Source organism: Echeneis naucrates, chromosome 1 (assembly GCF_900963305.1).
Source record: "Echeneis naucrates chromosome 1, fEcheNa1.1, whole genome shotgun sequence".
Lineage (NCBI taxonomy): Eukaryota > Metazoa > Chordata > Actinopteri > Carangiformes > Echeneidae > Echeneis > Echeneis naucrates.
In genome coordinates this window covers 23404198-23426012 of record NC_042511.1, presented here as the reverse complement: position 1 = coordinate 23426012, position 21815 = coordinate 23404198, and the positions used below count along the sequence as shown (strand labels likewise).

Genomic DNA, 21815 nt, shown 5'->3' with positions numbered 1-21815 from the left:
TGGAGTGTTCAGCTTGCCTTCAGGTCAGAGGCCTGTGATGCAGTGGAAACAGCGTGGGAAGGCTCAGCCACTTGCATGATTAATTTATAAAAGTTTGTGAAAGTAAGTAAAAACACTTGGAATGCTACATAATGTATAAACCAATATATCTTATGACAAACTATATGTGAAGTCCCAAAAGGTTGATCAGTAACCTCTTTCTAATGTGATCCCTGATAAAAAGCAGAATGCAGTTTGGCTTCAGTTACATCTGCACAGTTATATTTATTTCGGGCTTTATAAATCCAATTGTTGTTTTACTTACTCAGGAAAACTAACATCAGTGTACCTTCACTCGAGATGCCAGCTGGGATTGACTCCAGCACCTCCTGACCCTGACAGATAAGTGGTTGAAAATGAAATGAAAAATAAAAATTTGAGATCAGTGTTGTCGTTCATTTTTTGTTTGTTTGTTTATTTGTTTTTTTCATTTTACGATTTGCAGTCTGTGAGTTCAGACGTAAAAATGAACCTCTGCTGCTCTCTGCTGGTCAAACCTCATCTTTACATTTTCATACGACGATGTAGTACATTTTTTCACTTCTCTTTCATATCTAATTATTATTATTAGGTGTAGTATTATGTGTCATTATTTACATATTATAATAGTACAATCTGACAATATTTGTTTCCGTGTGTTTAAACAGACGGAACTATTTGTGGGGGGCGGGTCTGTGCGTCACCGGAAGCGGAACAGAATGAATGAAACACCGGGTGACATGTAACCTGAAAAACGAGAGAAACGTCTCCGGTTTGAGGTCAGCATGAATTCACACGACTTCACTTATATGCTGTATAAATTGTTTGCTGATTACAACTTTTTATAGCTACAGTTACGAGCTTTTATCGGGCGGACTCGCCGTCAGTGGTCGTGTTGAAGTTTTCTCTTTGCTCGTTAGGAAGTGACAAATTCAGCCAAAAAGGCATGTGATATTGCTATTTTCATTTTTTTCCCCTGTCATTTGGATATTAAAAGATAAAGGTTTTTAATGAATGGGTGAAAAAAAATCCAGTGTGTTCTCCTTTTCGTTTCTCAGATGCCCCATATTCATCCTAAAATGGGACGCCTTGGCCTCCTGCGATACATCTCTTCCTTTCCCACCAGGACATCCTGCCTCCCCCAGCCGGGCTTCACAGGTGGCCCCCTCTGTTCCCAGCCCACCGTCCGGGCTCTCAGCTGCCAGTACAGAAGGGGTTTGAGCACAACAGCCCCCGGTGAGCTCATGAAGGACCTGAGTGGCCCTGAGCAGAGACGTCTGACCGCACTGTACGACGGGCTGATTGCAGGACAGCGGGCGTCTCTGGCTGAGGCCATCACTCTGGTGGAGACGCAGCATCCCAGGAAGAAAGAGCTGGCCCAGGTCCTGCTGCAGAGGGTGCTGGCCTACAGGACGGAGCAGGAGAGGCTCAATGGAGGAAGGCCGCTGGCCTTCAGAGTCGGTGTGTGGCCTCAGTTTCTGTATTCAGCTGGAATGTGTGGCAACAAGAGCACAGTGTCTAATTTTAAGCACATTGGGAATGTGTTTTCAGGCAAACATGGATATTTAGTATTCCTGCTTTATCTCAAGGTGCACAGGCTCCCTTTTATCCCAGTCAGTCATGGGTTAAATGCATCACCCTATCTGAGTATCGCTGGCGTTTCCCTCTCGGGAGACATGACATCGATTCCAGTCACAAGAGCCAGTAAACCACTTTTTCAGATGTGGAGGAAATTGAGATTGGCAACATGAATGTGAAGATGATAAAGCTACTGAAATTATGTGATGTAATCATGGTGCAGAAACATAAGAACCTCAAGGGGATGTTTCCAGCATCTTGTCATAAAGAATTATGGCTGAGAGCAAAGGGAGGACCTATCCAGTGTTAGTGTTAGTGATTTTTAGGTAATTTACAGCTTTACACTGAGTAGCCCACATAAGCATTACAAAAAACAATTTTCATTCTTGTAGATTCCTCAGTCTCATGAACAGACAACAAGGCCCGGTCTTAAAAACAGGTGCTGGTGTTGCTGATTTGATCTTTCTGTGCCATTTCCCAGGTCTCTCTGGTCCCCCTGGAGCTGGGAAGTCCTCCTTCATTGAGGTGGTGGGGAAGATGCTGACGGGACGTGGACATAAAGTGTCAGTGCTGGCTGTTGATCCGTCTTCCTGCACTACAGGAGGTACCATCTGAGACACAGATTATAAAGATTTGGAGGACTGTTGTTGCTTGGACATTGGTGCTTTTAAACATATTTATCTACATCAGTAATTGTAGAGTGTAATGATAATTTATAAAGTAACATTACATCACAGTTTGCGATGTTGTTAAGGTTCTGAATTAATTATGATGTCACTGGTACACTCTTACAATCGTTGGCCACCAAAATGACTATACAAAGTAAGAGGATTATTTTCGGTGCAGGATCCCTGTTGGGTGATAAGACTCGTATGACTGAACTCACCAGGGACATGAATGCTTTCATCAGGCCGTCGCCGACCTCTGGAACACTTGGTGGAGTCACCAGAACAACCAATGAGGCCATCGTTCTCTGCGAGGGGGCAGGATATGACATCGTCCTGGTCGAGACTGTAGGTAAGACAGTGGGATTTATTACTACATACACACATCAGTGTATTTATTTTACTAATCTTACATTTACACAGCAGACTAGAATTTTGATCTTTCCTGTGTAAGGTTTCTCTTACAAATGTAGTCTTGCCTTGTATCTTGAGTCTTTTCTGTTTATTATAAACAGGCACATATTTGAATGAAAATATGTGAAAGAGCCTCCATTGTGTAAAATAAGGCTCTGCCTTATTTGTTGCTCTTTATTTGGTCTAAATAAACCAAACTATATAAAACCATGTTTTATATGCTTTCTTCAAAAGCATTTCCGAACAAGTCCTAAATAAAAATTGTATTATAGGCTGAGTCATTGTTCAAAGTCATACACAGGTGAACTGTTGGTGTAACTTAATGGTTTAATGTTTAAAAAGAGCCGAAACATAGTCAGTGGAGACCGTTCAAATGTGTTGTCTTTGTTCCCAGGTGTGGGCCAGTCAGAGTTTGCAGTGGCTGACATGGTTGACATGTTTGTTCTGCTGATTCCACCAGCAGGGGGCGATGAACTGCAAGTAAGTGAACAACGGCACCAACAAGCTCCTCATTGGTGTCAGGCGCTGTGTCTTCTGTTAGAAACACGTTTTCTTGTGTTATTGGTTGAGTGAACCAGTGCTTATATGTCAGGTTAGGATACAAAATAGACCACATCATTTTCTTCCAGTTAGCCGTCTCTTGTGGTGCTTAGCTGTCAATGTGTGGAGAATATCCAGTTAGACAAGATAATAACATGAGTAACACATCTTCCATTTTTGCATCTTTGTTTCACCCAAAGTTGAGCATGTTTTCAATAAAATATATTCTAGTGAATTTATGAATTAGTTTAATTACTACAAATTAATCAAATAACAAATAATAATAGGGTTAATATGGTAGAAATACCATAAACTGGGACTTAGACATCAGTTGAATTATGTGACTCAAGTAAGGTAGAATAACATCTTAATCAAAATAAATAAATAAAAAATGATACGTTTCCTTTCTGCGCCGGCTGGCTGGTTAAACCTGAACTCAAATATACTGTATTTTAACAGGTATAAGGCACTTTGTAGGGAAACTGTCTTCAGCAACTTCCCTTTTTTTGTTGTTTTAGTTTCGACATCAGTGAGGAATGGATAGAAAGAAAAACTATAAAATGGTCTTTTATTTCGTCTATTCAGCTTCAGCCAAAGAAAGGCTCCATCCATCACCCTGCACAGAAATCCCTCAGCACATTATGTTTCTAGATTAGATTCATTTATGATGATTTGTAAATTTATTCACATTCATCTCTGATGGAAAAATCCTCTGTGCAGGGTATCAAGAGGGGCATCATTGAGAGGGCAGACTTGGTGGTGGTAACAAAGTCGGATGGAGATCTGGTGGTGCCAGCCAGAAGGATGCAGACTGAATACACCAGCGCTCTCAAACTGCTCAGGAGACAGTCCAAGTCCTGGAATCCCAAGGTGTGTTTGTTTGTTTCTTAATTGATGGCATGGTGAGGAAAGAAGGGAAGGAACCAAACACAAGAAGGCATTCATCAAAAATAAAACATTTGACTCACTGGGCAGCCCAACAAGCCTTCCCACAGAGAGGTCAGCTGACCCAGGAGAAAGAGGGAGGGAGGGAGGATGAGGATGGTGATGTCAGAGCATAAAAACTGCAGTGTGTCAGTCCACGCCGCATGTCCCAATCAATTCACCCGTCTGCATGCCTGGTCTTTTGTGTAACCAGCCCAATGTGCCAGCCAACAACCCCCCCCCCCCCCAAAAAAAATCCCCTTCTCCCTACTGCTCTACATACTAAACTGCTGTGTCATACATTTTGTCATTTTAAAGTCTGCATGCTCTTATCAAAGCTCAGGCTGCTCCCACAGTCGCTGATCGCTCTCTCTATTTATTCTTAGTTTTGCTTTTTGTGCTTTTCTTTTGTGTTCAGTTCAGAGTGACACCATCTCTGATTTAGTCTTTAACCGCCTTTTCGTCATTCTCAGTCTACATGTGGCTGCTACTAATATTTACTAATTCTTTGTTTATTATCATTTAATCTTCCCAAAATGTTCTGTTACTTGATCCTAACAAAAGCTTTAAATCCCAACATTATTTTTACGAAACAGAGAAAAGCAGCCAATCCAAACCTTATGAACCATAATTTATCAGTCAGTTGTAAAAATAGATGCCAATTAACTTTCTGTCAAGCAATTCAGCTTTACTAATGAGAAGAACAATATTTTGAATAAAGAAAATGCTCAGTTGACATAGTTTTTCTTTACTTTACGTCATATTTAAAGCCATATTTTTTCTTAAAGAGATTTTGCTGGTGCATCTTTGCCCTGATCCGAATTTTTTGGTTTTATCAAATGCTTTTTCGTCATGTCGAAAACATAAAAGCACTTTGTAGTCCTGGCTTCATAAAGTGTGTAGTGTAAAGTGTACTAGCTGAGTTTTATTTGAAAAGTACAGATTTTTAAACTCTGAAGAAACAGTCTGAAAGCTTTTCATAAGGCAGGAAGAGTCGAGCAAAAGGACTGCTGAATTATGGCAAGTGCAGTGTTGGAACTTCATCTATGTTTTCGAGGCTGCCCAAAGCTATGAAAGTGCAGCTGGGTCACCCAGGTCACTAAAGAAAAAAAACTAAAACATTCTTTATAGCATTTCAAAGTAGTACTCTTTCTTTGGTAGAGAGGTGACAAGGTGCGATCTATATTATTCAGAGTAATGGGGACATTAAATGAGTCATAATATATTTCAATACAGTTTTGTAATGCATGGACAACCATAATCCAACGTTTATTCATTTTAATTGTACTGAAATGGGAGGATTTAAAAACTAGACAACTTAAAACCTTGACAAAGAAAAAAACTGCGTTTATGACGAGACGACAGTACCCTTCTGCGTGTGTGTGTGTTTTAATCAGCCATTTACACACATCACATTAGCTACTTTTATTACCTTCTGTTCAGTATTGTTCCTCTAAAGTTTGATTTCCTGTTTTTAGATCAGACTCACATAAAGTCCTGGTAAAGTGATGAACCTAATGATGTAATTATTCAAGCTAGCTGATGATCACATGCCTTCAGTCTGCCAGTTTATCTCATTCAACTTATCAGTTCTGATCAAATTATCTTCCAGTGATACATATAATTTAATTATAGTCTGAAGCTCTTGGAAAATCTGTGTTATTTTACTCTGAGCACTGAGCACTGGAGTCTCGTCTTGTGTCCTCCACCAAACTCCCTTTTCTGCTTTTTATTCTCTCGTGTGGACTGAAGTGATTGAAAATAGAAGGTGAACTTTTACAGAGGCAGTTTACTGGATACTAAATGCACATCTGATTGCCCTGACTTTTTTATGTTCCAGTAAATCTTAGGCACTTTTCACTCGTGTGTCTGCTTTGAATTTGAATGTTACACTGAATTTCATCATGTGCTCTTCAATCGGTAGAAAATCTCTGAAAAGAGACAAAAAAAAGTGAATGCTAAAGTGACAGTTATCCTCAGATTGCTTGTGTGAACAAGGTGTTATGAAGAGATGAAAGGCTACACTGACAAGACAGTTTCTTCCAGGATGGAAGTGCATCACAGAGAAATCTTCGAACTCACAGAGTGAGAAAACAGCAACAATTACAAATTTGTAAAATGCTTTTTTTACCTTTAAACTTTAATATATTTTCGATTGCTTTTGTCAAAAATAGATATTCTTGACAGAAACCCACAGTTTGTTTTGCAGTGTAGAAAGAACAGCAATTCTTACATTTGTTGCTTTTGGTATTTATGTTTCACCCACAGCAGTTTTCTAAAAAGAGACACATCCAGCTCTGCTTGTTGGATACAAATTGATGAAGTTAATGACCAGTAAGATAAAACAAATTCAAATGTGTTGTCCTTATCTTAACATTTTTTTTACACGTACAAACCAGCCAAAGCCCAGTGGTTTGGGCTTACATTACTTCATTTATGTATAAGGGACAGTGTACAAGTTACATTGATCATATAGGAAATATGTCGAGATGGATTCACCAGATTATAGCGGGCAGGTAATTTCCATCTGTGGTCCTAGATCATGTTAAAGATAGTGAAAAATTCCTGTGGAACGGAAATTTATAAAAAGTCAAGCTGTGATCAATGCTGACAAAGATTTCACCCTTTGAGGAAAAAAGCTTAGTCGTGTAATAGCTTTTAAGTTGTCAGGAAGCCTGATCCGTTCTGTAACAGATTTGGAGGAGAAGGCTGATTGGTTGAAAGCAGAACTCTTCTCTGGGACATTGTCGTTCTGTTGGTGTCTTCTCAATGGCCCAATGGCTGAATTTAAAATATGAGACACAAATTTGTTTCCATCTATTCCAAACCTTCCATTTTGAAGACAGTGGGGCAGTTTGCGCTGCTGTTGGTGGCACCCTTGAGCTCAACAGTTGTATTTTCCAGACCACCAACTGCTTGTTGGAAAAAGAGACAATTGAAATTCATGCATGCATCTTGCCGTCCCCTGCCTCTAACTCTCCGCTCAGGTGGTGCGTGCTTCCTCTCACTCTGGTGACGGCATCCCCGAGGTCTGGGCCAAGATGGAGTCGTACCGGGACAGCATGTTAGCCAGCGGGGAACTGCAGGCTCGACGGAGGGCCCAGCAGAAGGTTTGGATGTGGAATCTGATCCAGGAAAACGTCCTCTGCTATTTCCAAAATCACCCCAGTGTCAGAGAGGCTCTCCCCCGCCTCGAGGAGAAGGTCAACACAGGGACTATCTCTCCGGGCCTAGCCGCTGACCTGCTTCTAAAGTACTTCTCATCATCTTCATAGTAAACAGCTGGACTGAATGGACATGCCGTGGTTCATCAGGGTCACTTGGTGCCAGAAAAACACCAGGACAGAATAAGAATGTGTGACCTTGGCTCAGTGGTTTGGACACAAAGAAGCAGCCTTTCTCTTCTTACATTGAATTTGAAATTTAAAATACCAGATGCAAAAGTCACCCCCTCCACAGAAACGTTGCTTTAATCCAAATCAAGAGAGGCCCGACTGAGCAGACAGTTTTCATGTCTCCCCTTCGGCTCAAAGGCGCATTCACATTTGTACAGTGGCAGGAAACATATAAAACCAGCATTTATGAGGGACCATGTAAACGAGCTCTCGGGGCTATTAAATGTTTTCCTGCCGTCATCATTTTTTTTTTCCCTAGTGCAAAGAGGAGACTGTCTACTTGGACTAATACACTACAGGCCTCATGAACTGTTTTAATGAAATAAGTGCAAAACATGTGGATGGTTATTAGGACCATGTTTTTACAGCTTGCACAATACTGATCACTTTTCAATTCAATTTTACAAAGTGTCTTTAGAAGAAGCTGTGATACAGTCATAAATATTGACATGACAAATTGTCATGGTGGTGAGAGGATGCTGCAGGGTAAATGATTGTGACTGTAACTCAGACTGACTGACATTTTATAACTGAAAAACAAAAGATAAAGCGAGCAAAAGGTTAAGAGCTCTGAGTCTCTTTGAGACTTATATTTTGTGGAATCACATATTTAAAGAATGCTGAGAATCGTAAATAAGTGAAAAACATTAAAATATTTCAGGGCACTTGGCTGAGTTTTCTCTCTCTCTTTCTGTGTGTTTGCTCACAATATGAAAAAGAGGCGACTGATTAATATAACCTTTATGAATGTTCGTCCTGAGATTTGTCAAAGATATAATGAAATGTTTTCTGCACTCCGGAGCCAGAAATGTCAGTGCAAAGTATCCCCTGAATGAGTCAGCCACACAGTTGCCTCTAATTCAGGCAAAACACACTTTAATATTTTTTGAGGTACCTTCATAACGTACTGCACTCCTCGAGTCCCCCAGAGATCAAAAGACCAAGAGAAGTCCCATACTCATATCTTCCCTTCACCTTTTTTTATTAATTTTAAGCAGAACTGCTGTGTTATTCAGGGTAAAGTTTCAGGAAGTAGCATTCTCTCTACAATCTACAAGTAACAGTTTATGTGAATACATTTATTTCTTTACTTATTTTTACACTTTTCCGTGATGTAACTCACAAACTGGGCTGCACAGTCATGACAAAGAAGGGAGATGCACACAACAGAGCCAATTAATTACCAATTAATTTAATTTTTTTTTTTTTAAAAAAAAGGAAATAACCTAAGAGAAAAACCTAACAATGACATGTGTAATCAGTGAAATCAGTACTGTAGGTGAGTGCATGAGTGGACCAGCGTATGAATGTAGTGTTGTAGGGTGCAGAAAAGCAAATCAAAATGTCAACCCAACAGCCAAAAAGGTGTCTCAGGCAGGAGAGACAGCAGCAACTGCACTACCAAGGGTTTTTGAAGAGGCACTGGCACCCAGAGCCCCAGGTGTTGTCAGTGTCCCTGTACCTGCAGAAGCCACAGGCAGACTGGGCAGAGAGGGTCGTAATGGACTCGACAAAATGCAGGGCCGTAGAATAGCAATAAAATGTTTACCTTTGTAAAGCAAATAATCAGTTTTTAAGGAGGCTGCCAAAAGCCTTCTACTCCGAACTCTGCATCATTTTAATAGCAATGATAAGAATCTGTATAGTACCATTCTAAGTGTCATTAAAAGTTGTTTAAAGAACATGGACAGTGATATAAAACTACAATAGTACAAAAATACAATCCTGAATTGATTGAATAATGATTGGTTCAAATAGAAAAACTCATTAAAGATGTGAAAACTAAAAATCCTGCAAAGTTCTCTGCACAATATCACAAATGTAACATGTAGACAATCGTTTAAATGGATCATAGGCTGTCAGTTCCACCTACTGAAGATTTGTTACCGTTTTATCAAATGCACACAAATAAAGAGGTGAAAGATGTTTGGAAACCCAATGAGTGTAAAATCACCAGCAGACAAATAAATCCAATAACTGAGGCCTATTACTACTTATACAAGTTAAGTTGTTCAGTCATCATTTACTGGAGTCTTTGCCATTTAAAATAGAAAAGTGTTCAAAAATGTTTTTTTCATGTCAACGAAATGTTAACATTTTGTATTCATAGAGCCAAATAGCTCAAACTGCTGAATGTGCAGACTGACTGAAGAACTAGAGCAGAAAAGATTGCAGAACATCTTTCAAAGCCCGTAGCAGTGTCGTAAAGATACTATTGAGTCAACAGAAGCGTAGCTGTTGTTGCTTTCTGTATTTCTTTCTTTTTAGGCCATGAAGACATTTGGTCATTGTAAACACAGTAAACATTTAAAATAAAAGGAATCTTCTGAAATTTAAAACGCTGACTCATTGGACCCTTCGCTGTTGTCAAGAAAAATCTTTTCCTCCCTCTTAATCTAACATCACCATTGTTTGGTGCAAGTACAACATAAGTGAGAGCGTATACGAGCTGGCTGTGATTGGATTAAGTCGGCACACGGTCTATTGCATTTTTAAAAATAAGAGCAAATTTCCTCTAATCAATAAAAGCTTTACTTCAAATGAATAATACTCTACATTGCAGAATTGTAGTGCAGTCAAAACTGCAAAAGTGCAAAAGTGCATGTCAAAGTAGCCGGGCAGTCACAGAAAAGTAAATATCAATTTGGACATAAATACTTCAGAAATGGACTAAAATACAGAACTGGCTCTGAGTGTGTATCCTTTAGAGATGTGAGTTTGTGCTTTTAGCCACTAGAGGTCTCCCTAATTCCACTCAGCTCTGAATTCATCATCCTAATGACTGGTCCCTCAGTGCCAACCGCCCCCCCACACCCCACCCCCCGATAACGCCCCCGCCTCCTGCCCTCTATCCATTCTTCATCGAGGTTGCCGAGGGTGCCAGGTCAGTCAGAGGTGAGGACATCGGCAGCTGTCACTCTCGTGCAGCACAGGCTGTACTGTAGCCCTCGCCATCAGGACCAGCCCAGCTACCCTCCGTCCTCACCGAAACTCAGAAATGAGCGGTTCAGTTACAGGAGGGTTGAGTGTGCCACTGTACAGCTTTCAACCTTTCAACCCCTCTCTTTGAATGTAGCCTATTTTTTAAGGAAGGGGAAAAATTGGGGTGAATTCAAGACTAATCCATGCTTGTCCTTGCTCTGTCTGCTCTGGAAACACTGAGACTGAGCCCCCCAACCCCTGGGCGGGCTCCCAGGTCGCTGCTTGTTTGCTCTCGCCTGTGTATGAGGGGAAGAATGCCCCTTGAATGCAGATGGATTCATTAGGTCTGAGTAACACCCTTCTCCTCCATCATGCTGACACAAACGCATACACACTCTAACTGCTGTGGCTTTACAAAAGGGAACAGTGAGTTCTCCAGCTCTGGATGGTCTCCACACACACACACACAGATATGCATTGACATACACACACAGTTGTCTCCAGTGTAAACAACACCATGCGGTTTCACTAAGGAAGATTAACTCAAATGCTGCTGGATCGTGTTCGGCCATTTTAGCCTAAACACATGGCCCATCCACATGTGTTTAGCATTTCGCTGGATCTCTTGAATGTAAGCAGAGGACAGAGACTTGCTCTTTGATGAGGTTTTTTCATGTTTAATGAAGGGGCTTACATTGACAGTCTTTCTTTGTGTCAGCAGTCTCAAGTCAAAATGCTTTCCTGGCTCAGGACAAAGCAAGATGTGCCCTCATACTGATGTAACTGCAGCCCAAAAAAAAACCCAAAACCCCTTGGCTTTTCCTCTTCAAAACCTCAAAGTCTGGAATAAGTACCGAACAATGGGGCCGCCACAAATGTCAGTAAACAAAACGGACGTATCGTAGCACAGACAGACATCCATTTTTTTCCTGTTGATGTTTGTGTCAGCGTCATAGTCGGGTTGTTTTCTGGGCAGATCAGAGTGTGAGGGAAGCCTGACACCGAGGGAAATGTCACACTGGCCCTCCTACCAGGCAGCTTTGGGAGCAGTGTGTGTGTGTGTGTGTGTGTGTGCGACAAACGGTCATGGGCTGCTGGACACAACACCTCACCCCATCCTTGCTATGTTTGCTCTACGCCTCACAAACACTCAAATACTGTCCTAACACTCTGACACAAACACGCAATAACACCTTCCACATATCTTTTACATACATACAAGCCATCCATCCCTTGTCACACACGCTCGCACACATGCGCCCCCAGACACTGGCTGCCTTGTTGGCCGCTCGGCCGCTCCGACTCGGCCGGCTGCACTGCTGTCTCTCCGTGGTGACAGATGAGTGTGGAGAAGCATTTCCTCCGGGCTCAGGTCTCACTTTCAAGATGGCTGCAAAACGACACAAGGAACCGCACGCTGATGGTGTTGGAGAGCGGCAGCAAAGCCTCCAGTGTGTGTGTTTCTACATGTGAACGTGTGCACGTACACGAGAGCAAACACTGTACTCATTATGTTGCTCTGTTGGGTCACTGTGCAGCCTCCTTATGAGAAGACCTTATGGCGACGTGTCTTATTATATGAACCGCTGAGATGGATGTTAATACTCGGCTGCTCTGTGCATACTGCATGCTCTCTAGCCTGTAGAGCGATGAGACGTGGTTGGTATTCAAAGTGTGTCTCATTGCATGGGCTAATTCTATTTAACCTGGTGAAGTCTGCTCGATGGTACGGTCAGAATGCCCCAGGGAGACCAGTATGTACCTCTGCTTTATTAACCACCTGAGGAGGCTCGCTCTCATGCACACTCTACTGTTTGCTATGTGTAATTTACTGGGCAGCCTGTGGGCCAGGCCTTCATCTGTAGGAAAGCGCGAACGCAGCCTTGGCGCCAGTAATTGGACTTCAGAACTGATTGGGGAACTTGACTGACCCCCGGTAATGGATTTGAGTGAATAATTATTTGTAGTTATGGTTGGAAGATGATATCGGGGAGAGAGAGACCAATCCCACCAGTGTGACTCACCCCTGCTGCCAGAGCAGAACGCTGCCAGCACTCAATTAATGAAATCCAGCTGCTCAGACTCCCCACGTGTAGTGGCTGATCAAAAAAACACACAGGGGTCTGGTCAGAAAAAGGGTTATCTTCATCCAACCTTTCCCTTTCGCGCAACTGGCAGCCTGTGGCCCATCACAATAGTGATTATAAAATCTTCTCCACTCCAGGTACAAGACATTAAGGTTGATAATGTCTCCATTATTTTTTAACTGCCTGTGGCAGTGCTCAGCACAGCCCATGGCAGCCATGTTAATGAGACCTCTCAAGATGGCAGGCAGCGCCTCCTCAGGACACAAAATGCAATCACTCTTAATCCAGCGCTTTAATTGCTGGCCAAACCTGCCTAAGTGAATTCAGCTGTTCCATCTCTGCAGGCGAGCGGCTGCACCTCGAGAATGCTCCAGCATCACGCTCGCAAAGATAAACTGGCCTTCAAAACAAATGGACAGTGATGGGAGATGATCTGCTTTGTGGAAAGTGGGGTTCTTTTTTTTTTTTTGGCGAGTGTCAAACAGTTCAGGAAGCACAAAGTCAGATTTCTTCCTCTTATCTCAATGCCTTTGTGCATAATTTTAGTTCTCTTCAGAGGCCGGGGATGGTAATATGCACGGAGAACAGCAGCCACCTTCCTTACCTTGCACTCTTTCATCTTTCTGTCTTCGCTCCTTGATTGACCCGCTGGCTTCCACATCATTATCCTCACCACTCTCCTCCCTTAAATAAACATCTCTTTCCCATCTCTTCTCCCTCTCTATCTCACCCTCCTGTTTTCATCCTTCCACCACGATTCCTGTCATATGTCCCTGCCCCCCGTCCCCGTCCCCCTGCCTCCTCCTCTCTCTCTCCCTGACCCCTCATTGCCCTCTTGCCAGTCTCTATTATTTCTGGCTGCCCAGTGGCCTGGTCAGGCTGGTGCTCTGGGGCTCCAGGCAGCCTGTGTTATGACAGGTAACACTAGGCCGCACACTCTCTCCGGTAACATGTGGAGGTCAGCCTGTCATACTTGTCCACAGCTCCACTGTACACGCACACAAATGCCATGATTCGCTGTGTACGGATAACTGCCAGACAGCCCTGGCCGTAACCTCAGATTCAGCAGAAGTGAGCAATGAGGTGCAGTGGAGTAGAAATACACCTTTGTCCATTCTGTTCCTTTAGTACTTATTGGAACAGTCTTTTTTTCCTAGAGGTCTTACATTATGTGTTGTCTGGAAAGCTTTGGCAACTTCTACAAATGGTGTTGGTGTTTAGCACCGAGGAGGAATATTTAACTGGATAGTGCCTGTTAACTACTGCTAGACTCCTCTCTCTCCTGGCATGGCCTATTCCACGTGTTAATGACCGCTCACAGTTGCTGCCCTGAGGGGACAGCAGGACACAGTCGGCCAACATCAGACCCTCACAGCACCTCCAAGGCCATCTGCTCCAACGAGAGAAAATGTGTTCCGCATGTTATTTGTCTTCTCCGTCCATTGTTTTTGGCTTGTAAGAGGAGACGCCAAGTTACAATTTGTTTCATTCATAACAATTTTTAATGGGATGGGATTGATTCAGCGGAGGCTCCAAGCTTTTTTCCCCCACATGCTTTTCCTGCTCATGATGTCTAATTTCTATCCAGCTGCCCTCTATCAACTCGTGAATAGCCAAGTTTTGTAAGGTTCAGGGCCAGTAATGAGAGAAGTCATCCTCTACTCGACCGAACAAGCTCCGTCCACCCCGGACAAGATGGTAGCGCCCCGGTAGTCGATCAGCAGTTTTTGTTACCGTGGCATGTTCCTGACTCCTCGTCTGATCCAGGGCAATGCCCCACACTACCAGGCCTGTGAGGGCCAAGGAGCCGGCATGGGTTTGTCACGCCAGGTTGACATTTCGGGGAAGTTTGCCAGGACACCACAGCACATTTCGTCCTCCTGGACAAGTGGTGTGGGAGCAAACGTGTCAACTCAGGCAGATGGGCTGGCGTCGGTGCCAACCTCACTGGACCGTACCGGACCGCTGGCCTGGCAGCGGTACGCAGCCAGCCAGACGTAGTGCTTCCTGGCACATAGTGATGGAGCAGGTGTCTCCCTCTAGCAGGAAGCTCCAGGAACGCGTTTTTGAGACAGTCAAAAAGATAAAGTACCAAACAATTTAAGTTACTGCAACATAAGTATGTAGAGGAAAGAAATGGATTTTAATAGTGTAGATGTAGATCTGCAGAAGGAAGAATTTTTTTATTTATTTTTTTTGCTAGAATGAAATATAGTTTCAAACAAAACCAAAAACAAGGCTCAGTGACAACCAGACTGAACATTTTGATCCACATGCCCCCTAAAATAAATATACAAACAGCAGGCCAGTCAATGTGTGGCATTTTTTCGTTAGAGCAACACTTTAGAAAAACAACTTTAGATTAGCTAAAACAAGGACAACCCCTAAAACAACTAAAACAACTGAAAACTAGTTTGTTTTTTTTTTGTCTCCACAAACTGAAAGGAATCTTGATATAATGTTCATATTTTTACACCAATTTTAGACACTTATTTTCAAATTCATTTGGGGACTCCAATTCACATGACATTACAATAGTGGTAGCTTTATTTTAGAGCCAATTTTTAACATTGAATAATAAAAGTATGTTTATTATTCAATACATACATTATGCACACATATGAAAAAGTCTTCAACTGAATTGGATTATAAAATGTTTTATTCTGACATCTTCCACAGACAGGGTGTGTTCTGTTTTTTAAGATACATCTACTGGCATCATCTGTAAAGTTAATGTATGTCTGGGAGGGCTGAATCGATTACTTCAGCGTAGCTACAAAAAAAAGGAAAGGCTTCCACGTGCTCAAAGATGATTAGTAAGTGTATGTATACATTTATTTGGATGTGTGCACATGACTCATACAGTCTGATTATCGGTGGGTAGCACACACCTGCGCTCGTGAATGTGTTCAGCCTATGTTTTTGCTGCACATCCCTGCCAGGCCTGCTACAGGGGAGGGCCATTAATCTTAGCTAAATCAAATAAATCAAGTGCACTTTAGAAAAGAGCTGTCAGTGTAATTGTTGTGATAGCCATTCCCCAGCTACTCCAAGGGGAGCTCTATTGAAAATCATGCCAGGGAATGCACACTCACTGCCATCCAAAAAAAAAGCAAAGGCTCTAAGAAAGGATGCAGTCGAGGCTGCCCTCCGAATGAAGACATCTGAAGTCCCAGTAATCCCAGTAACATGATGAGCACAGCTGAGAAGGATGAGAATTAAGTTTACCGCCATTTTTCTTTCGTTCTTTCTTTTTTGCCACATAGTCTGTCGTAGAGGGACGCTTCAATAAGGCCACAGCAGTCTACTGGGTCCTTCGGTGCATTTGATCTTTACCAATGTCGAATGTGACCAAAAGACTCCTGATGTTCCGCTTTGCGGTTGGCGCTGTCCTTAAAAGGATTCTCCTGAAGAGAAAGCCACTGTGGTGTTAAATCATCAAACCTAATCTGTTGCTCCATCTTGTACGTCAGTGCACAGAGAGCACAGTTTGGCATTTACATTTACCAGAATGCAAGTCCTTTCAAGGAAACCATATTGGTGGTTGGGGGGATGAGACAGGAGATAATGGGGATGGAAAGAGATGTGAAAAGGCTGCGCTGCCCTTGGCTTCCCTCTCAGCCAATAAGGGTTAAATGACTATCTGGGCACCTTGGCAACCATTTCTGCGCTGCTCCTTCCTCCTGTAATTTGACCATGAACTGGATCAGCAGTTTTCTGTCAGAAATTATCTGTTTGATCTGACTGGAACATTTTGCAATTTTTATTTCTTGCTCAAGACTATACATATATATGTTTTTTACACTTTATTTTCACATATTCTAGCAAATCTTACATGTTTGTAAAGATTCCAGCAGATGGTGCCAAACTGTGTGTGTGTCTATGTGCATTTGTTTTTTCTAGTTTGTGTCTTGCGTGCACATTCTTGAGAGATGAAGACAGCCCCCTGTCATTCACCTTATCCTCCAGTGTCTTCATAAATGGTGAGGAGGAGCAGGACAACAGGCTTGTAGATAAAACACTGTGCTGTAGCTCACAAAGGTAATAGTTGTTTGTGCTTATTTCCTTCCTGTTGCTGCAGCCGAAGGAAACAAAGTAAAAGTAGCATGAGAGGTTAGGAAATGTGGGAAGAAAAAAGGATGAGAAGACATGGATGGGTGCAATCTCCGTTAATTTATTTGACCCACTCTCTTCACAAATGAGAATGGATGGAGAGATTCCTGATGCCCTGATTGGAAGATGGATGAGTGTGCAGCTATGGCTTTAATTGATTGAAGACAGGAATTCAGTTAGGGATAATTGAATCATGGAAATCATTAAAAGCTCAAGTGCATGAGATAATTAGGAGAGCTAACCAGGTTGTAATCAACCCTCAGCACAAATCTTTAAGATACAGACTAAAAGGAGCTTATTATCTAGCAAGACTTTAGGTTTCGTGACATTTGGAGTAAAACATCAAACCATTCTTTTCACATTAAAGCGCATTTAATTGCTTTGAAACTGCTTTTTTTTTGGGGGGGGGGTTTATTAATAAATGACTGCTCTCTTTTAATATTTCCGTTTACTTTTGGCTAATTGGTCTCCAGGCCAGTTTTCCCTGCTACACATTCCCAGGGTCAGCCGGGGGTCAGCGCTCTACTTCATTACTCCATCCAGGGGAATGAGGGGCCTGATTAGTTTGGGCTTGACCTTGGGCTATTCTGATAAGCTCTCGCCAGCTAAATCTCCTCATTTCAAATCTCCATAGACCCAAATCATTGAAATCATTGCTGTGAAAAAAATTCCAACAATAACAAATGTGCGGGTGTATTGATTTCAATTTGTATTTGTGCGTTGATGAAGGGTGAGCCGTATGTTTAGGTTCAGTGACACGGGAGATGTGTATGAAGTGCAGCACCAACTGTTACCAATAGAGACGGAGTAACCTATGGCTGGGGACTGTGATAGAACGCCATGGTAACAGCGGAGCGTAACAATGGTGATTTGGCTGGTGTGCTATCTATTTCAAAGACATCATCATGCTTAAGTAGAGTTGCTCTCCCTCTGCCCATTACCATCCTCTTCCTCCTCCTCTTCCTCTCTCCTGTAATGTGTTTGTCAGCCAGTTTGAGTGGCCGTGCACTAGCTTTATATTTGAGTCTGCCAGCAGGTGGGGGTATGATCTGTCCCCCCTGCTGATTCAGACTGCCCTAGTCTGGATGTGCCAGGTAATCCCCCCCCCCCTCCCCTAAAAAAAACACCCCCTACCGTGCTTTCTGAATCAGATTGCTGCTGACCCCCACTGAGTGATGTCTCACCCTAGAGAATGGGGAACAGGCGCAGCGGGTGGGGGGTTGGGGGTTGGGGACAGTGATGCTATGCCCCTGGGCCAGGCACCAAACATGCATGTAAATACACGTCCCGCCATGCGTATCCAACCAAACCCAGAGCGGTGAGTGACTGAGACGCCACACAGGCCTGCAAATCTTCTCCAACTGCTGCTCTCCTCAGTGCACCTCAGATGTGGCATGTCTTTTTCTTTTCTTGCCTTTCTGCGCACACTTACACAAGACATCTTTGTTTTTTGGCTCGCTCTTTGCATGAAGCAGCCTGCGCAGAGTCTACACGCTATTAAGAGCTGAAAAAACATGGAATTTCATATTTACCGACTCATTTCGGTGCCTAATTTTTTCAGAGATGAATAGATTTACAAATCAACAAGCAGCCTCAGCGGAGCCTTATTCTGCAAAGCTTTATCCCTGCTTTCAGCCCATGCCAAATCGATTCCAGAGGTCATTTTCTTCCTTCATTTTCTCTTTCCCGTGCACTAGTGGTCCTGCTATGCAGCCTGTACTGAAGGCTGTCTATGGCAGGACTTGGTGTGTTTATTTTCTCTGTTGAAGCATAAAAAAAAAAAGGAAGGAGATCTGTCTCCACTTAGCAAAACCTCAAAAAACCTTGATGGTGGAGGGAGAGTCTTAGAAATGCTGATGCTGAGTAAAACCTGCATGAAGTTTAATGCAATTGAAAGAAAAAGGAAAGGGCAGAAAAGAATGAGCAGGAGTTCCAGATGGGGAGCAAAAGGAGAGATTATGTGTTATGGAAAGGTACACACACACACACACGTGTGTGTGTGTGTGTGTCTATAAAGGGTTCTATAAAGGGTAAAAATAAAAGGGAGGTATCTTTAGTGAGCAAAATAGAGAGAGAGAGAAGAAAAAACGAGGGAGAGAGAGAGAGGCCAGGCAGCTGGGAGCTCCCACAGACACGCACTTCTGTCTAAGCAGCTTTCCTCTCAGGGCAGGGTCACGGCGGGTCACGGCGGGATTACACTTTTGGCAAACAAGAGGGAGCTCCTCTCTCACAAAGCCGTGCACGACTCCCCCATGACTCTCAGAAGCTGTAATAAAGCCAAGGCAGCCTGAACCTACAAACAAAAAAGCTAACACGCTATCGATCGGCAGCAGCCAACTTTCGTGAGGTGGTGTCGAAAGGTCGACATTGTGCAGACAGCTCGGGCCGGGGTGAAGGGCTATTATTGGGATGAGGGAAAACTCTGGCGTTTGGTCTTATCACTGAAATTCCTCACTTAGTTGACAATTTGACCAAACTGCGAGAGCAGGGATGGAGTTATTGTTATTTGGCAAATGAAGAAAAACAGCCCCCGTGTACAGTGTGATATTCCAATCATAAAATCCAAATGAGGTTTTCTATCCTTTCAATCAATAGCCATCCCCTGCAGTGCCTGCATGTCTCCTCACTTCCTAATCAACACTTCCACTCGTAGGGAGGTCAGCTGAGCAGGCACGCAGTGCCCCGAGCGCTGCTTTGAACTTAATTAAGCAGCTTTAAACACAGCCGAAAAGATTCATTAATACACAGGCAAGATGAGCAGCTAGATGAGAACACGGCCTCTCCACAGAAGAGATTCGGTTTCGGATGGCTGTTGAACCCACATGGGTCAATATGGAGGGCATGGTGGTGATGGAGGTCCCGCAAGGACTGGCAGATCCTTTAGATTCGATAAGGTTCCTCTACAACTCTTTCTCTGTCTTTTTTTCCCCCAGCTAAACCTTCACTCTAACTTCTATAAACCCTGCGAACAAGACCATTTTTATGTGGAGACATTAGCAGCAAAAAGTATCTTTCGAGCACAATGCGAAAAACGCCACGAATGAAAGAAAAAGGAGGAGTACAGATGGAGGTGTTCATGTGCCTGGAAGGCTGCAGTGTGCCACCAGGGTGCTGTGAGGCAGGGCCTGTTAAAGGAGAGCTCCAGACCAAGGTGTTCTATAGCTCGGGGGCTAACGGTGATAAATGAGTCCCTTAATGTCGGCAAACACTTTATCTCTGCTTCATCTGTTTTCATTAGGCAGGGCCAACCTTTGGCTGGGCGAGAACGTGCTGTAACTTTCATTACTACAACACAGGAAGGAGAGGCAGAGAGACCTCCCATCGGTCTAATAAAAACACTAGCCGGACACCATGACAGATCCTTTTCCTTATTATTATGATGGCACAGCGCTGTTATAAATTAGACAATGCTACTTCCCTCAAAGCTGATCAGTGCGTTTCCTTAACTCGTGTCACCGTCTCCCTGCTGAATGATATTTGCTCTTGTCCGCATCTCTTATTGGTCTGAAACATCTTCCTGAGCCTTCATATTATGTCTTCCCTTGCTGTTCTCTGGCACGATTATTGACTTGCTACTGCGGCTGTTACATTCCTTATTAGATGGTGTTGTTGTTGTTGTTGTTGTTTTAAAGAAAACCGTCTCACCACAAACATGTAGCTGCTCTGGAGGTTTGCATATTGCATCGTCTCTTTCAGCAGCTGGAATTTGACCAGTCATAGCTGAGATGCAGATGTTCAATTTGGTGCTTCTTGGCCATATTAGTTTAACAAGTGGAAGTTCAAAGTTCATCCATGACCCTGAAAACTGCAGTTGATGAAAGAGACTTTGCACATTTAGAGTGTCTGAATGATGATGAAATGTTGATAATTCAGTTCAATTGCTTATGAATTTTCAGTGTGTTATGTCTCAAATAATGCATGATCATAATGTCATATCATTTTAAACTATTAAAATGTTTTCTAAAATGATCATTAAAAATGTCACATGCCAAACCTTCGCCCGCTGTTACAGAAAGTGACCATGTGACACCGTATTGTGCATCAACTGATAGATTTTGCTCGGTCAACAGTGAGAAAACTGTTGCTGATGAAGGCTGTGGGTTGTCTGAATGTGTTTGAAAGGTCAGAAGTTAGTTAGAGCTGCAACTTTTAATTATTTCCCTTGCTTTTATTTATTCTAATGTAACTTAAAACAGCTATGTACTGTTTAAAAGCAGAAAGGCAACAAGTATTGGGCTTTTTTTTTTTACTATTAAAAAACTAACAATAAATTGCTATCAAAGTTATTTATTTTTCTAATAATTAATCAACCTATTATTGTAGGTTAACTTAGTAAAATGGCTGACGCTGTGAGCATCTTGATTGAAATGGCTAATGGATAAGAGCAATCAAACAGTTTTTATTATATGTTTAATAAAGTGATGGACCTGGATGCTCTATGAAAAACAGAGAAAAGACCAACAAGTGATAATATCTGATGTAAGCTTTACTTTCAAATCCTGTTACATTTAGATCTGGCAAGTTGAACATAAAATAATGCCAAACAAAGGAAACAAATACAAAAAAAACAAAAAAAAAAAACAAAAAAAAAGTACAAATGATCTATTTACCAGTTATCGTCACAACCCTGTACAGCCTTAACAATGGAGTAATAAAAAAAAAGCTTTGTACAGCACATACCAATCTTTACCGAGTGCCAAAAACATAAGAGAGTTGAGCCTTTTCAGAATCAGAATCTAATTATAAAATACAGCCAAACTTAAAGCTAACTGATTGTAGGACAGTGCAGGGTGAGGCTAACTAAACGCAACCAAGAGAGTTAATTTTAAACACAATTAAGTGCTGGAGAACTAGAGCGAGGGCAATGTCATGCATACTCTGAAGTGCTGAAAAGGTAGTCAAGCTTTAAAATAAAGTCACTGTGCTGCGTACAATTGGGCAAATCAACAGAATAAGTGCTTAAGAATACTGATTTTCAAAAGAATAGAGCCCTGTCACCTTTAAAAACATGACACAAACTAGGGGGACGTAAAGAAGTGCAGCCATTCATGATAATGCTTTATTAAAAGGCAGACATTTTAAAATGGTGTCAAGTGGAGACACTTTTCTTTTTATCTCTTTTTTTGGACCCTGACAATTAGTTTGACTTATTCTCAGAA

General features: G+C 42.4%; 1 protein-coding gene across 2 annotated transcripts; it reads left to right on the top strand.

Annotated features, from left to right (window-relative positions):
- Positions 1-741: 741 nt before the first annotated feature.
- On the top strand, positions 742-8685 carry mmaa (metabolism of cobalamin associated A). 2 transcript variants are annotated; one of them, XM_029508261.1, is made up of 8 exons: positions 758-797; positions 867-962; positions 1077-1479; positions 2078-2200; positions 2443-2613; positions 3070-3155; positions 3936-4085; positions 7127-8685. In XM_029508261.1, the coding sequence occupies exons 3-8, from the start codon at positions 1077-1079 to the stop codon at positions 7412-7414; spliced, it is 1221 nt and encodes a 406-aa protein (XP_029364121.1). In that variant the 5' UTR covers positions 758-797; positions 867-962; the 3' UTR covers positions 7415-8685. The 2 variants fall into 2 exon arrangements, with proteins under 2 accessions (XP_029364130.1, XP_029364121.1); XM_029508270.1 differs by lacking the exon at positions 867-962 and having other exon boundaries at positions 742-797.
- Positions 8686-21815: the final 13130 nt, after the last annotated feature.